Genomic DNA, 16,471 nt, shown 5'->3' with positions numbered 1-16,471 from the left:
AGGGATTCCGGTGAGTTGAGGGGGTGGAATTACTCCTGTCCTGGTGGGTGCAAGGCCAAACCCACTGGGAGGCAGTAGGGAAGGAGCAGGGGGAGGGAAGACAAGCTGGGCTGACCTCAGCATCTGGAAGGCTGCGCTCTTGGGCCGTGGCCTGCATGCCGAAAACCGAAGGCAAAAAAAACCTTCCATATTTGGTGAAAGTTGCTCCAGGACTCGGCAAAGGCTGGCAGCAAACGGGGGCCACAAGCCCCCAGCTTTGCCCTGGACCACTGGTTTTGTAAGGGCTCTGCAGACGTGCCAGGGGATGGGTGGTAATCAGGGAGGGTTAAGTTGGGGTGAGCATCTACCATGGGGTGGCAAGGGGGGCATGGAGAGGGGGGATCCATGGGATGCTGCCAGCAGTGCAGGGAGGATGGAGGAGACCCACCAGCACAATCCTGAGCTTCGAATTTTGGCATAGGGAAGAACCCCTCGCCCCAGTGCCATTGGTGGAAACCCCGATTCCTAGTGCAAATCCCGCAGGAAAAGCCCCGCTGTACGTTTAGAGGAGGAATTTTTGTTGCTTTGGAAGATGAGTCTCCTACAGCTCCCCATTCCTCATCCCACTGGCACCAGTCCCGGCGCTGCTGCTCCCCTGGACAGCACAGGGATGCCCAGCATCCTTCCACCCTGCCTTGGAAAAACTCTGCCTACTCCTTTATTCGTTATTTTTTATTCCCTTTTTTTTTTTTCTCACACTTTAAAAGCAGAGTTGCAGCCAGGCCGTGTCCTCCCGGGATGAATCACCACAGCCGAGAAGTCCAAGAAGGGAAAACAACTGAATTCCCGTGCACTGGGGCTGAAGCTGGCCTGCTCCTCCTCCCCCTCCTCCTCCTTCTCCTCATCCTCCCCATCCCGGAGGAGGTGGTGGTGCTGCCGGGTTTCTCCATGGGAGCATCCCTGACCAAATCAATGCTCCTCTGTGAGCTGGGAGCCTGGGAAAAACCACGGCCAAGGGAAAAGCAAACATCTCCAGCCCGGGCCTGTGAATAAACACAGGAATATTATTAGTAACCGAAGCGGGGCTGAATCAGAGCTGCTGATTTATGCTCTTACTTCCTTTCAAGAAGTTACTCTTTGGAGAGCAGCTTGGACTTTCCTTACCCGTGGGAGAGCAGGGAGAGGCTGGGCAGGCAGGGAATGCAGCCCCGGATGTGATTCCGTACGGCGTCGGGCAGGCTCAGGCACGGCCCCTCTTCTGTGCCACAGGTCCTGTTCCCATGGGAGTGGCTTTCCCCAGACACGGTGGTCCCAGGGATGGGTTGACTGTTGTTCAGAGATGAGAGGCTGGTAGCAGGGAGGGAGACATTGGAAGCCAGGGATGAGGTGACGCCTGGGAAAAGAGGTGACTTGTGCTCAGGGATGGCAGTGGTTGGTACCCAGGGATGGCAGCGACTGACACCCAGGCTTGGGCTGGCATGCCCCAAAAAGGTGACTGGCACCATGGAGTGGAGGTGATTGGCACCCAAGGATGGCAGTGGGTGATCCTCTCCTTGGTGGCTGCCATCCACCAACTTTATGGCACGTGTGGGACATTGGGCAGAGCATCACTGACCCCAAGGGAAAGTCTGTTTAAGTTTGAAAACCCTGCAAAACCCAATCAAAAGTCCTGCTTTAATAATCCCCAAGAGGACAGAATGTTATTTTTTTTCCCCTGAGTGATTTCCTGCCAGACGCTGAGTGATTGAGGCAATACAGGATTGGATGGAATAGCATCATCCTGTTTTGGGAGAAGGTGCCAGCCAGGGGCTTTTCTGGCTGCACGACGAAGTTTTACGTGCCAGGATGAGGCTGTTTGTTGCAGAGGTGTTGGTTCATTGCATTGGGGTGGATGGATGCAGGTCCAGTTTATTTCCAGGCCTTTTCTTTCAAGGGTTTTGGTAGAAATAGAGCTGAGGATGTGTTAAAATGGTTAGGCTTGGGAATTCACCATGCACTGTCCCCGTGGACCAGTGGTTCCCACTATGTCCCAGCTCCCTCTAGTGGGATCTACCCTGGGAACAAGCACACAGGGAAAGAAAAGGTGCAGGAATTCCAGGTTCTCTCAAACTGGGAATGGTGTTTTCAAGGAAGTGCCGAGATTCAGGTAGCTCTTAGGACAGCCCTATTGTGACAGCCTAGAGACTCTCCCATCAGGAGCTGGCAGCAGGAATGAGCTGTAATGAGGGAAAACAACTTGTATTTATTTACTCTTAAAATTATGGCGTGTTTTGGAGGGGGGAGGGGAGGATAATTCTGCTTGAGGCAGGGGTTAGCTCCTCCTTCAGCAGCTGCAGGAAGGCCCTGAGCAGCAAATCCCACTCCCAAAGTGGTCCAAACCACCCCATTTTTCCCCCTAAATCTGGATATTTTCACCCAAGAACAGGGTCTCAGGGGTAAAATCCCTGCTGCAGCTCACTCAGGATATGGCTGGGTGCTGGCACAACTTATTACACCAATAAAAGGGAGAAACACTGAGTGTTGTGGGTGTGGGAATTTTGGGATGCTCTCTGGGGATACAGAGATCCTCCTTCCCATGGGATGTGATTTTAGCACAAGGAGCACCTTCCCACACCTACCAAATTCCCAGGATTTGGGGGGAATTTGGGAGAGTGGGGAGAGTCCTCAGAGTGGCTGAAAACATCATCATTCTATGCTCTGATGTGTGCACAGCCTCAGCCCGGGCTCAAGAGCCAGAATTTGTATGATGGCTGTGATTCCTCATGGAATGTACATTCCTGCTCTCCCTTTGGCCTTTGTTTGTTTAAAAAAAGGATGTTTTAGGACTTCCCTCCATCGATGCCTCTTTGTTTGCGGGGGTGGAGGCAGGACATCATATGCCATGGCTTTTTCCAAATATTTTAGGATGTTTTAAAGTCCCCTGGGGATGCTCAAACTCCTCCTGCATCGATATTCTTGCGCAGGGAAAAGCAAAATGATGGGGTTGCACGCTGAGCCTAATTAAAAAATAAAATAAATCAAGGTGGGAGAGTTCCCATACTTCTTCAGGGTTGTATTTCCAGTATCAGAGGGAAAGCTGAGGGAAAAGGCCTTACCTTGGCCCCCGTCCCAGGTTTGGGGTGCTGCTGAATCACCCCCAAACCCCCGGTGCCGTATTCTCTCCATCTTTGGGTTTTCAGGAGCATTTTGCCACGCTGGCACAAGCCTTGGGATGGAGGATGAGTCCCCTTGGCTCCATCCCAAGGAACTGGCATGCGTTTCCCAGGAGGATTTGGGGTTTTGGGGGAGGAAACGCCCAGGTTGGGGGAAAAATAAAAAAAAACAACAGGGGCTGGTCCAAAAGGAAATCTAAAGGTGTTTACAAAGAGCCGCACTGCTAAAAATAACCGGCTCATATTTTAGACAGCCCTAAAAATAGGCAGCGCTGTTGGAGTGGCCAAACACTCCCAGGAATTTCCTGTGGGCTGCGGGCCGCTTGCAGGGGGGTCCGGGCTCGGCTGGCCGGCATCGCTCCGGAATTCGCTTCCCTGGTGATGGAGAGGTGACCCCCACCGGGCCCCCGAAAGCACAGCGGGATTCGGCCCCGCTGCTTCCCTGCGCCGGGAAGGACGGGCTTAACCCTTCTCCAGTCATCCTGCCTCCCGTGTCACATCCCGAGGGATTTGGGTGGGATTTGGGGGGTTGAGCGACGGTTCCAAACGCGCCGGAGGAAAGCGCAACCTCAGCGGAGCGCCTGCTCGCGGTGCCCCCGCGGGGAGACGAGAGCTGGGTTGGATGGGGCATTGATCCCAGAGTGGCGTTCGGGGAGTGGGAAAGGCTCTCCCGCCGGGGAGGCATCGCCCGGCTCGTCCCGGGACGGGCGGTGCCGGGGCAGGGCTCGGGGGCGTCGCTGCGGGCGGAGCCGCCGGGTCACAGCCCCGGGGCTGGACCGGGACAGGGACTGCGGCAGGAGCGGGGCTGGGATTGCCCCAGGAGTGGGATTGGGATTGACGGAGCGGTGGGAGTGGGACTGCGACTGCGAACCAGAGGGACTGGGCATTGCAATGCAGTTGGACCCAGGTTTGCATCCCTCGAGATGCAAGAGGAACGGGATTGGGATTGCAGCCCAGATGGATCTGGGGTTGCAGCCCAAACGGGTCCAAAACTGCGACCCAGGTGGGTCCAGGATTCCAACAGGAGTGGTTCTGGGATTGCAGCCCATATGGATCTGGCATTGCCATGCAGATGGACCCCAGGTTTGCTTCCCCGTCGGGTCTGAGATTGCAACAGGAATGCTGTCGGCATTGCCAAAGGAATGGGATCAGGATTGCAGCACAGATGGATTTGGGATTGCATTGTGGCTGGACCCAGGTTTGAATCCTCAGCGGGTTTGTGATTGCAACCTAAATGGTTCTGGAATTGCAAAGGAATGGGTTTGGGAGTACAGCTAGATGGGTCTGGGATTGGAACCCAAATGGCCCCAGGATTCCAACACAGATGGGGCCCAGGATGGCAAATGAATGGGCCTGGGTTCACAACCCAGAGTGTTGCAGCCCGGTTAGGCCTGGATTCGCAATCCAAGTGGCTTTGGGATTACGAGCCAAAAGCACCCAGGATTGGCAATAGGAGGGTCTGGAACTGGAATGCAAATGGACCTAGATTAGCAACCCATTTTGTTCTGGGATTGGAACCCAAATGGATCTGGAATTGCATCAGGAATTAGCCTGGAATTGGAATCCAAATAAAGCAGGGATTGCAAGAGAAGCGTGCTTGCAGTAGGATTCTAGCAGAGCCCAGGATTTTATCCCTGATGGATCCCAGTTTGGAATGCTGATATGCCCAGGCTTGCAATTGACATGGGTTTGGGATTGCAGCCCAAATGTGTCTGGGATTGCCACCAAAATGAATCTGGGACTGGAGCTCAGAACAGCCCAGGATTTCAATCCAGATGGCTCTGGTATTGCAATGCTGGTGGATCCAAGCTTGCAACAAAACCGGTTCTAGGATGGCAGCCTAAAGGAATCTGAGATTACAGCAGAGATGGATCTGGGACTGGATCCATTCATAGTCCAGAAAAGCTCAGGACTGCAACCCAAACAGATCTGGGATTGCAAACCAAATAAACCCAGCGTTCCAACAGCTGGGATGACCAGTTGCAGGAGCAGGAGCTGCTGCCTTGAGAACAGCCTCGTTACCTGGTTGCAATTAGCATTCCCTCTTCCCTGATCCCGGGGTGCATCGACAGCTGCTGAAGCTCTCATTACATGCCCCGAGTGGTCTGTTCTCTGCCACGCACCCTTCCCGGGGTGGGATGCTCATCATCCTCATTTCCAAGAGGAAATTTACTGGCTGCAATGGGAGGATGCAGCCCTGCTGCACGCCGTTGCTGTGGAAACGGGGTGAGCGGCTAATTAGATTTAATTAAGGGAGCAGGAGGGGAGCGTTACAAACAGATCTGGGCAGGATGCATCACCCGGCCAGCAGGGATGTGGGTGCTGAGGTGATGATGCCGTGGGGGAAAGGGGATGTGCCTCAGTTTCCCCGTCTGCAAGGTCAGGGAGGGGGGATATTCACAGCCATGGAGCCCCTAAGGATGCTGAGCACCCCAGCATCATCCACGCATCCCCGCTCCCCAAAAATCGCAAGCCCCCAAGAAAGCATCAGCTCCCCCCCACCCCACCCCACCCCCAGCATCCCCCCTGGGCGAAGCCTTTCCAGCAGCATCCCTCGGCGGGATCCGCGCGTGTCCGCGTGGGCTCGGCCGTGCCTCCCTCGCTCCCACCGCTGCCTCCCGCCCGTGCCTGGGCAGCTCCGGGGACCCTGGCGTGGCCACGGACGCAGGCGCAGCCCCGCACCCCGCAGCCGCTCTGCGGGAGGGCTTTTCGTACATCCCCGTAGTTGCACATCCACACCGAACCCCGGCGATATAAATAGCGCCTCGCTTTTTATTCCCCTCCCCGCCGCATCCCGGCGCAGCGTTCCGGCTCGGGCGGACACCTGGGGATAGAGGCGCAGGGACAGAGAGGGAATTTCTGCGCGATTCCTTGGGCCGCGTGGGACGGACCGACCCCCGGGACCCGCATGCTGCAGATGGTGAGGACTCTGGCGCAGTTCACCATCGCGCTGGAGGACATGCGAGACATCGGGGACGGCATCGACGCGGCCTTCGCCACCTCCGGGCTCAGCGGCGCGGCCGAGGAGCTGCCGGAGAAAGGCTGCGGCAGCCGCGGTGGCACCGAGGTGATGGCCGAGGGGGTCCCGGGCACGGAGCGGGGGGGCACCGGTGGGATGCGGGGGCGAGGCGGGGGTGCATGGATGCGTCATGTTTGGACACGTGTGCGGAGCCCGGCACCTGTGGGGTCTGCGCCGCGATTGCCGTGGCAACGGTGCCTCCATCCTCATCCTCAGCTCCGCACCCCCGGGATTCTCTGGGTTGCGGGGAACGGGGGGGGGGGGGGGATGCTCCCTCCCGGAGAGGTTGATGGGGGGTGCTGGAGTCATGGCCGCCCCCCCCCCCCACCCATTGCTGATTTACACCGCGGAGGTGTCGGCTGGTGGGAAATGCCCCCATTCCCATGGCGGCACGGGCTGGTCCCGGGGGTGCTGAGCATCTCGGGGGAGGCAGGATGAGGTCGGGGTGAGGCGGGGGCGTCCTCCGGGAGAGCAGATGGAAGATTAAAGCATCATCAGCCCCCCGGCGACGAGGCTTTGCTGCGATAAGGAATGCAGTGGGGCACATCCTGCATTTGCCCACGGATCTCTTCGCTCTTCTGGGATGGCGCCTTACCCCCAGCTCCTTCTCATCCCAGTGGGAGTTTGCCCCTGCCGGGGTAATACTGCTGCTGTAAAAGTGGAAAAAATCCCCTTGCCAACAGTTGGGCCTCATCCTGCGTCTCCCTGCTGCTGCAAATCCCCAGTGGCTGGTGCTAAGCGTGTTCAGCTCCTGGGACTGACCCTTTGCTCCAGTCCTGAGCTGGGACGGCTACAGGGAAAAAAACAGGAACAGCAGGGAACTACAGACTGGGTGAGGGTTGGGGAAACTGAGGCAGTTTGGGGCATCAGATTCCCCTGAGCTCCATCCTCCAGTGAGTGCCTGTCTGGCCATAATTACAACAAATTAATCCAGCAGTGAGAGTGTCTGTAAGCCTTCTAACCAAGTGGGGAGGTCTCAGCTGGTGTCCCCAAGGGCTCCAATACCACCATGGTTTCCTGGTTCCTGGAGAGACTTGGACCCGTCACCAATATTTGGCTCTAGGCAAGAGTTTCCTCCATGCTTGGTTCAATCAGCAGCCTGGTGGGATGCAGTGAAACTGAGGCACAGCTCTGTCCTGGAGCACTGAGCAGGGTCTGGCCAGGGTCCGTCTCCACTGCTCCCTGGGGGACCACGAGGGGCATGGAGGCCTCTCTCCCTGGTGAGGATGGTCAAACTCCTTCCTGTGGCTGCAGAGCAGTTTCAAGCTCGTTGTGTCCCCACTGGGGCGGATACAGCCCCATGTGTCCAGGGTCTCATCCCACAAGATTAAGGACATTTGGGGTGTCTCACATCCAGAGAGATTCTGCACATGCAAAACTTTAGGGGTATCTGTGCACCCAGGGCACTTGGAGCATCTGCACCAAAAGCTTTTGAGATATTTCTGCACCTGGAGTCTCTCGGAGCACCTCCACATGCAAAACCTTTGGGGTGTCTCTGCACCCAAAACTTCTGGAGTGTATCCAAACACAAAACTTCTGGGGTGTCACTGCACCTCTGGAGCACTTCTGCAAAACTTTTGGGGCCCAGGGCCCTTGGGGCATCTCTCCCCGAAATCTCTTGGGGTGTCTCACACCCAGCAGCATTGAAGCATTTAACACCCAGAGCTTCTGGGGTGCCTCTGCACTCGGAGCCTTTGGAACGTCTCACACCCAAGACTTTTTGGCTGTCTCATGCCCTGGGCTCTGGAGCACTGGGTCCCCAGGCTGAACTGCAGGGAGACCACACAAGAGGGGCCCCTGAGCCCCGCAGCCAAGAAGACCCCGACCCATCTATCTGCTGGTGCTGGTGGCCCATCCCACCCCATTAATCCGCCTCCCGTGGGGCCAGAGCCCAGCCCCAGGGTGCCCGGGGTGCTGGGCGGGAGGCGAATTCCTGCGGGTCCGCTCGGAGCGGAGCCGCTGGAGAGCCAGAGGGCTCCGGCACCGACCCATGTAGGGCTGTGAGCTCCAGGGCGGGCTCCTGACGCGGCCGCCGAGGAAACCAGGCGTCTGTGCGCTCGGTGTCATGTACTTCCTAATCCTCCCGGATTCCTCCATCGGGGTGGAGAGGCAGCGCAGGGGAGCTGGACGCCAGCCGGGCTCCTCCGGTGTTCAGCCTCCCCAGCCAGCCCCAGGGCCGGCCCCGGCCCCCGGCACGCAGCTCCTCCGCCCCGGGTCACCCCAAAACACTCGTGTGTCTTTCCTCCCCGGGCAGGACATGAGGAAACACGTCATCATGACACTGCTGGACACCGAGCAGTCCTACGTGGAGTCCCTGCGCACCTTGATGCAGGTAAGGTGGCACGGCCGGGGTGTGACACCTCAAACCGTGACGCGGGGTCACCGCGGTCACCCCAAGTCGGAGCCCGGGCTGCGGGTGCTGTAGCAGGACCTGCGTGGACTGGGGTGATGGGGTGGATGTTGGGGGCAGCACTGTGGGAGCGCCGTGACAGCAGTGTCAAGAACGGGGTGTGGGCGTGAGAGTTACCTCCCTCCCCAAGGCGAGCCTATAACGTTTCTGTAACGGTGTGTTGTCACCTGGCAGGTATCGTGTCCCCAAGTCTCTTGCCGTGCTTGCTTTGCAAAAGCTCTTCCTGAAGTTGCACCCCATCTCCTGATGGCCCTGCCATGATGGGAGACCCCTGAAATGCCCTATTCCCTCGTGCTCTCCTTCCCCGCTTGGATCATCACCTGCAGACCTGAGCCAAAGGCTTTTCTCAGGCTTTTCTTTTGCTGAGCTGGTTCCAAACCCCCTGGAGCAGCCTGGCCGGAGGGTCCAGCCCACGTTTCAGATGTTAATGAAGATGTTTCAGCAGGCTAATGATGGTCAACGCCCTGGAGACGTCACCTGGCCGGGGTGTGGGTTCTCCAACCGAATCCCTGCCGGTGGAAACACCAAAAACTCGGAGTTCTGCAAAAGCAGTGCCTGTGGGATCTCTGCGACAGTCCACAAGGGCACGGGGCTCTCTATCCCAACACTGCCGTGGGCTCCTCTCGTAAATCCCCCACAGGGATGCCCCCATGGTGGATACAGATGTGCTGCAGGGGGGAAGGACCCACAGGCTGCTGCCAGTGCAGACCTTGGCTTAGAGGGGCGAGAGGACCCTGCCTCTGGGGCTGATTTTGGGGAAAGCTCTACAGGGTTTGAGGTTGGGGGGGGGGTGGGTGTCCCTGCTGGTCTTGGCATGGAGAGAGTCTGTCCCATGGTCTGTGCATCCTCTGAGGTGGGAGGGATATGAGTGGGAGCTCCAGGTGTCCCCAAGCTCCCCGTCTCAGCTGGGACAAGGTGCTCAGATCCTTGACACGGCTTGGTGGACCACCTTGGAGCATCATCTTCCATCCAAGGCGGATGGTGCATGGGCAAGCCCTGCCTGCTGTTCCTGTGTGCTGCAGCAAGGGCTGTCTGCGTGCTCTCCTTCCCCACATGGGAAGCACAGGATGCATGTCACAGTGCATCCCAGCTCCTGCTGGAGGTGCTGGGCACAGTAGGGACAGTTGAAGGGGGTTAGGAGCCTCAGGATTTGGTCCATCTAACTTGGGTCTCCATGAGATATCTGGCATCAGCTTGACGGACCTGATCCTTGGGGGGATGACTCCTTTGCCAGCTTGGTTGGTGATGTCTGAAGCCACTCAAGATTGGTCTTGTCCTCACTGCTCAGCCGTGTGGTCCTCCACATATCCTGAAAGCCACCAGCACCCTGTACTGGTCAGACTGAGGGGGTGGCAAGGCTTGAGAGGACCTTCCACATCCTGCTGCATCCCCTGCAAATCTCTCTCTCCCATTCCAGGGGCACTGCTCCACTCTGCAGCTCTGGAGGGAGGGCAGGGGTTTCACAGCAGAGCCACCCACCCAGCCTTTCTGAGGACCTGCTGGTCCTAAGTGTTGCTTGTTGGCCATTGTGTGGTGGTCCAGGGCATGATCCAGTGGCTGCATCCTGCTGGTCCAGCCCCCCCCGCCCCCGGTTCCAAACACCCTCAGTCCCACCAGGAGCAAACCGGTGTGTGGATCCCGGGGTTGCGTTGCTGTGATTTCCAAGCTAGGTCAGGCAGATGGAGGTGATGAAGGCTCATGAGAGCCAAGATGGCTCTTAAGGCCCTGGGACAGAGGATCCTGTGCTATGCAGGTACCTTATACAGATCTGCCCCCCTCCCCACACAGCTGTGGGCATTCACTGAGTGTGATGGGACCCAGGGAGGCTGGGTTGCAAAACCTGTCTGGTCCTGCTGGCGGTCCCACATCCCAACGTCCCCTCCCCAGGGGGAGGAACCCCCTGCTGCAGGATGCCATCCATCCCCCTGTTTACATGAGCCGAGAGATCCAAACTGGCTGGGGAGGGAGAGGAAAGCTCCATGAATCCCTCCATGGTGGCTCTGCTCGCCCACAGGGTTACATGAAGCCGCTGAAGCAGCCGGAGAACTCCCTGCTGTGCGACCCTTCGCTGGTGGACGAGATCTTCGACCAGATCCCTGAGCTGCTGGAGCACCACGAACAGTTCCTGGAGCAGATCCACGACTGCGTGCAGAACTGGCACGAGAAGCAGAAAGTGGGCGACCTCCTGGTGCAGTCGGTAGGTCCTGGCAGGGTGATTCCCCCTGGGAATGCGGGTGTGCCTGCTCCTGGACACGGCCTCAGAGCAGAGGTTTCGGAGCAGGAGGAAGGGGAGTGATGAAAGGAAGGGCCAAGCAGGCCTGGGATGGAGAACAGGAGATGATCTCCAGGCCTGCTGTCTGCTTAGCATAAGGGTGGGAGCTGCTGCTCCCGGCTGGCTCTGCAGCTCCGCGTTTCTGCCTCGAGAGCACAAAACGTCAGGGCTGAAAAATCGAGGTGGGCGGACAGCGGGTGAGCCCTCCCTGTGCCAGCCCAGAGCCAGAGTTAACCCTTGGGGCAGCTCCTTCCAGGCTCTCCCAGTATGTCCATGATCCGTGCTGAATCTAGCCCTGTTTTTTCTCTCCCAGTTCTCCAAGGATGTGCTGGTGAACATCTACTCTGCCTACATTGATAACTTCCTCAATGCCAAGGATGCCGTCAGGATCGCCAAGGAGGCCCGGCCGGCTTTCATGAAGTTCCTGGAGGTGGGTCCTGGTTCCTGCCTCCATAGATTCTGGCCGTGATCTAGATCCAGGCATGATGGGAGTTAATTGGAGTAAATTTATTGCCAGACTGGGAATTTCTCCCCCACCTTCTTGGTTTTGTTGCAAAGAGGGCGAGTTGGGATGAACCAGAATCACTCTGGATGGTGTGGAAGAAAGTGACCCCCAAACCAAAATGGGTGATCCTGGGTTAGTGAGAGGCAGTGTCCCTTGCTGTGTCCCACCAAGGGGCCCATCCTTGTCCCTCACGGGTGTTTTGCAGCAAAGCATGCGGGAGAACAAGGAGAAGCAGGCCCTGTCCGACCTGATGATCAAGCCGGTGCAGAGGATCCCGCGATACGAGCTGCTGGTGAAGGTGGGTGACACCGCGCTGGCAGTGTCACAACAGCAGCACGGGGGGCTCCTCCTCGCCTCCACACAGCTTTCAGGGCTCTCGGGTCTCTCCTGACCTTTTTTCCCACCCCTTCTCACAAGGTTGGTGTGCACATGGCTCTGCCTTCGTGAACATGGTCACTCTGAGGACAGTCACCCTGCTGCCCCTCCCTCCCCGCCCCCCGACACTGTGGTCCCCTTACCCTCAGCCTTTTTTGCCAGTGTCATTTTGGGACCAGTCCCATGGCCACCCCCTCCCTGGGGCTGGTTTCCATCCCCAGCAGCCAGAGCAGCGTGGGAGGGGCTCGGGCAGTGACATTGCCAATGTCCAGGCGTGTCCAGAGGTGACACCCCGGCTGTGTCCCCGCGGCAGGACCTGCTGAAGCACACACCTGAGGACCACCCCGACCACCCTTTCCTCATCGACGCCCAGCGCAACATCAAGCAAGTGGCCGAGAGGATCAACAAGGGCATGAAGAGCGCGGAGGAGGTGGAGAGGAACGCCAGGATCGTGCAGGAGATTGAGTCCCACATCGAAGGGATGGAGGACGTATGTATGGGGGGCCTTAGAGGGGCTCACTCTTTCCTTCTTCACAAAATGTCCTCGTTCTGCTCTTTCTTGGGTCACCCCAGGCTGGGTCACTTGTTTCCTCCTCCAGCTTTCCCCAGCATCGTTTAGTCTTGGTGGGCTCCTGGGGGTTTGGGAATGGACTGGGGTCCTAATTCTGAGCTGGGGGATGCAGGGACATGGTTGAAGGCTACAGAGTTCCCCACCATGGCTTCCTACCCATGGATCTCCTTGTCCCCACAGCTCCAGGCTCCGCTCCGCAGGTTCCTGCGCCAGGAGATGGTCGTGGAAGTGGTAAGAGCAGGGCCTATGGGGCCGTGGGACCACAAACTGGGTGGGCAGTGGGGTCATGGGGGCACCTTTGTGCCCATGGGAGGCTATGGATGGATGGATGGATGGATGGATGGATGGATGGAACAGACAGATGGAAGGGCAAGGCAGCACATGGGGAAATTGAGGTAGGGTCCTCTCCCAGCACTGGCACAGACAAGGGATGGCCTTTAACCCCCTGGTGTTTCTCACTGCTCCACAGAAGGCGGTGGGTGGGAAGAAGGACCGCTCTTTCTTCCTCTTCACGGACCTGCTGGTGTGCACCACATTGAAACGCAAGTCGGGCTCACTCCGCCGCAGCTCCATGAGCCTGTGAGTACCACCAGGCTCGGGGACATCCCCTGGGTGTCCGTGCCAGCTGGCCTGGCTTTAGGGGGCTATGGCTGTGAGTGCAGCTCAGCCATCCCCCCCGCAACCTCCCAGGTACACGGCGGCCAGTGTGATCGACACCGCCAGCAAGTATAAACTGCTCTGGAAGCTGCCCCTGGAGGATGTGGACATCGTCAAAGGTCTCTCACTGCCTGCTGGAGTGTCCCATCCTGGCCCAAAACCCATTGCTCCCCCTGGTAGTGCAGGGAGGGAGGGGTTAATGCTGTGCACGTGTCCCCACACAGGTGCCTCACAAGCCACCAACAGGGAGAGCATCCAGAAAAGCATCAGCCGCCTGGATGAAGACCTCAACACGCTGGGGCAAGTCAGCAAGCTGTCAGAGACCCTCAGCTTCCCCCACCAGGTGAGGGGATGGGGCCCTAGAGCTGTCCCCTTGGATACATTCCCAGTGGGAGCACACAGGATGTCCTCAGCATCAGAGAGGGGAGAACCTGTGGAAGGGCCGGTGGCCAAAAGTGCCCATCCCTAAAGCCACAAAAGAGGTTGGGGCAGCCTCTGAAGGATGCCACGGGATGGACAGGGGGTTATCAAGCATGTGGCTTGTGGTGGCCCGTCCCTGAGAGCTTGTGTGTCCCCGTCCCAAGGGCCTGGATGACGTGATCAAGGACCTGATGGCCGCCATCCACCGGGAGCTGTCGGAGAAGCAATCCCTGTCCTTCAGCATGGCCTTCCCCCCCAACAAGGTGGAGCTCAGCACCACCAAAGCTGACGGCACAGAGTCCTTCATCTTCGAGTTCCCCAACCCTGACGCCCGGCTGGGCTTTGAGCAAGCCTTCGAGGATGCCAAGAAAAAGCTGGGTAGCAGCAGGAAGGGGGGAGGTGAACGTGCTGGTGGGCTTGGCATCCCCCCTACATCACTTTGCTAGACCACTTTCCTCCACCACTTCTTGATCCCCCCATCTGGTTTTCCCAGCTTCCAGCAAAAACTGCCTGGACCCAGAGTTCCTCAAAGCCATCCCCATCATGAAGACGCGGAGTGGGATGCAGGTACTCAAAGTCTGGCTGCAAGCATCCCACAGGTCCTTTCCATCCCAGTGGCTGTTACCAGATGCTGCCAGCTCCTGCATCAGTCCTGAATTACCCAATCTTTTGCTCCCTCGCAGTTCTCCTGCGCTTCTCCCAGCCACGGCAGCCCGGAGAGCTCGCATGAGGTTTGGGTTTGCAACAGCGATGGCTACGTGGGGCAGGTGTGCCTGCTGAGCATCCGCAAGGAGCCCACGGTGGAAGCCTGCATCGCCGTCTGCTCCGCCAGGATCCTCTGCATCGCCTCCGTGCCCGGCCTCAAGCGCACATACAGGTAGGACGCTCCCCGGCCCCGCGGAGCCGGCGGGCACAGGGCGATGCTGGAGCTGCTTCTCTCCCTTCCCTCCCTCCTCCCTCCCTCGTCCCTGGTGGTGGCAGGGAGCGCGCGGAGCCGCTGGGCAGCCCCTCGGTGGAGCTGGGCCCAGCGCAGCCGGAGGACGCGGGGCCGCAGCCGTGCCTGCATATCTCCATCTCGGGCTCGTCGCTGGAACTCTCGGAGCCCGTGGAGGGTGGCAACAGGGACCTGGTGCCCTTTGACAGCGATGACACGGATGACGAGTCCTCACCCAGTCCCTCCGGGACGCTGCAGAGCCAAGCCAGCCACTCCACCATCTCCTCCAGCTTTGGCAGTGAGTCCTCCCCAGCCCCTGCTTAGGGAAAAATACGCTTTTCAGCCCCAAAATCATGGGCAGCTCCATCGTTTTGGCCTCTGTGCCTTGTATTCCTCAGGGGAATCTGCAGGTGGAGGCTTTTGAGCCTGGGGAAAGAGACGTTGAGAGCCACCAGCCCAACAGTGTAGCACTGGAACTGGGAGGCTTTGGGTGAAACCTCGTGGGTTTTGAGCCTCAATATCCCTATGCAGTCCCCTGGGCTTGACATCAGCCATCAGCCATCACTTTGGAGGGTGTTGGATGGTTGTGGTCTGACCCCTTCCTTCCTCCTCTTCCTCCTCCACAGATGAAGAGATCCCGAGCTGCAAGGAGGCAACAGTGGAGACGACGAGCTCGGAGGAAGAGCAGGAGCCTGGTTTCATGCCCATCACCGGCACCTACGGGCAGAACCGGCACGGCGAGAGCCCCACGGACGGGCGGGCCCTGCGCCGCTCCAGCCGCGGCTCCTTCACCCGCGGCAGCCTCGAGGACCTCCTCAGCCTGGACCCCGAAGCCCATCAGAGCTCCATGTGGCTGGGCACCGAGGATGGGTGGTACGTCCCTGGGGTGGGAGTCCCTACGTGGGGAGGATGCCAGTCCTGGGGGAGCCTCAAGCTTTGCTCTGGTCCTGCAGCATCCACGTGTACCAGTCCTCGGACAACATCCGGAACAGGAAGAACAGCATGAAGATGCAACACGCTGCCGCTGTCATGTGCATTCTGTAAGTGGGGAAGGGGGATTTTCAACTCTGGGAGGGCCAGAGCAGGGTTCTGCAGCTGGATTTCAAAAGTGGTTTGTCCCCACAGGTATCTGGATAACCAGGTTTTTGTGTCATTAGCCAATGGGGAGCTCGTTGTGTACCAGAGGGAAGCAGGTGAGGTTGGATTTGGGACACCAAAAATACAGCCCCAGAGTGGTGGCTGTTGGGGGTTGGCTTTGGCAGCCCCTGGGGAGGGATGCTCAGGGTGGCTTCCCTGCTTCCAGAGGAGCTGGAGGGGTGCTGGAGACACCACACTCAGGCAGATGGAGGTGGGCATCCTTGTCCTGGTCCCTGCCTACTGCTAGAGCCCCATGGTGGCATCAGTTTATGTCCCCTCTGAGGGGTGACCTGGAGAAAGCTGTCTTCAGCTACCACACCCCATTGTCCATATCGAGTTAGACTTTTTGGGGAACACTTTAACTACCCACTCTGCTCTCCCCACCCTCTCAGGACGCTTCTGGGACCCCCAAAACTCCAAGTCGCTGTCCCTGGGCTCACCGGGGAGTCCCATCACCAAGATGGTGGCGGTGGCAGGGAAGCTCTGGTGCGGCTGCCAAAACCGAGTCATCGTCCTCAACACCACCACGCTGGCGCAGGAGGTACCCTGGGCAACGGCGGGAGGGCACGAGGGTGGCACCGCGGGCAGCGGTGGCATCACCAGGGCGCCGCTGTGGCTCTGTCCCCCTCCCCGCAGCACACGCTCCAGGTGGGGCAGGACGGCGGGCGCAGCGTCACCTGCATGGTGAGCGCGGGCAGCGGCGTGTGGGTCGCGCTGCAGGGCAGTGCCCAGGTCCGGCTGTACCACGCCACCACCTACGAGCAGCTGGCAGAGGCAGACGTCACCCCTCCCGTGCACAAGATGCTCGCCGGTAAGTGCCACCCGTGACGACGTCTCCAGTGGGTGCCACCGCCGGCTCCCAAGAGGGAGCCAAGAGCCCCCTGGCAAACGCCCTAAAGCATCCAGTGCTGGGAAATTTAGGATCCTGAGTTTGGCGAAGCAAGTACGAGTCCTTGTGCTCATGTTAGGCGGCTGTGTAATCCCACATGGGAATAGGGCAGCCCCTGGGGAAATGGATAATCCCGTGTTGAAACGTGGCG

General features: G+C 58.7%; 1 protein-coding gene across 1 annotated transcript in view; it reads left to right on the top strand.

Annotated features, from left to right (window-relative positions):
- Window positions 1–16,471, top strand: part of ARHGEF17 (Rho guanine nucleotide exchange factor 17) — a 28,856-nt gene that overhangs the window by 11,031 nt on the left and 1,354 nt on the right. Inside the window, exons 2-19 of the mRNA XM_062511155.1 lie at window positions 8,405–8,482; window positions 10,575–10,757; window positions 11,146–11,262; window positions 11,543–11,635; window positions 12,026–12,202; window positions 12,464–12,514; window positions 12,753–12,862; window positions 12,974–13,059; window positions 13,165–13,283; window positions 13,525–13,738; window positions 13,854–13,927; window positions 14,044–14,237; window positions 14,342–14,592; window positions 14,921–15,167; window positions 15,248–15,334; window positions 15,420–15,487; window positions 15,824–15,972; window positions 16,068–16,242. Of these exons, the coding sequence (XP_062367139.1) occupies window positions 8,405–8,482; window positions 10,575–10,757; window positions 11,146–11,262; window positions 11,543–11,635; window positions 12,026–12,202; window positions 12,464–12,514; window positions 12,753–12,862; window positions 12,974–13,059; window positions 13,165–13,283; window positions 13,525–13,738; window positions 13,854–13,927; window positions 14,044–14,237; window positions 14,342–14,592; window positions 14,921–15,167; window positions 15,248–15,334; window positions 15,420–15,487; window positions 15,824–15,972; window positions 16,068–16,242 (2,473 nt within the window). The remainder of the gene's footprint in view (window positions 1–8,404; window positions 8,483–10,574; window positions 10,758–11,145; window positions 11,263–11,542; window positions 11,636–12,025; window positions 12,203–12,463; window positions 12,515–12,752; window positions 12,863–12,973; window positions 13,060–13,164; window positions 13,284–13,524; window positions 13,739–13,853; window positions 13,928–14,043; window positions 14,238–14,341; window positions 14,593–14,920; window positions 15,168–15,247; window positions 15,335–15,419; window positions 15,488–15,823; window positions 15,973–16,067; window positions 16,243–16,471) is intronic.

The sequence above is a fragment of the Cinclus cinclus genome, chromosome 2 (assembly GCF_963662255.1).
Source record: "Cinclus cinclus chromosome 2, bCinCin1.1, whole genome shotgun sequence".
Lineage (NCBI taxonomy): Eukaryota > Metazoa > Chordata > Aves > Passeriformes > Cinclidae > Cinclus > Cinclus cinclus.
Note: the sequence above shows the minus strand (reverse complement) of the source record. Positions and strands in the feature narration are given on the sequence as shown.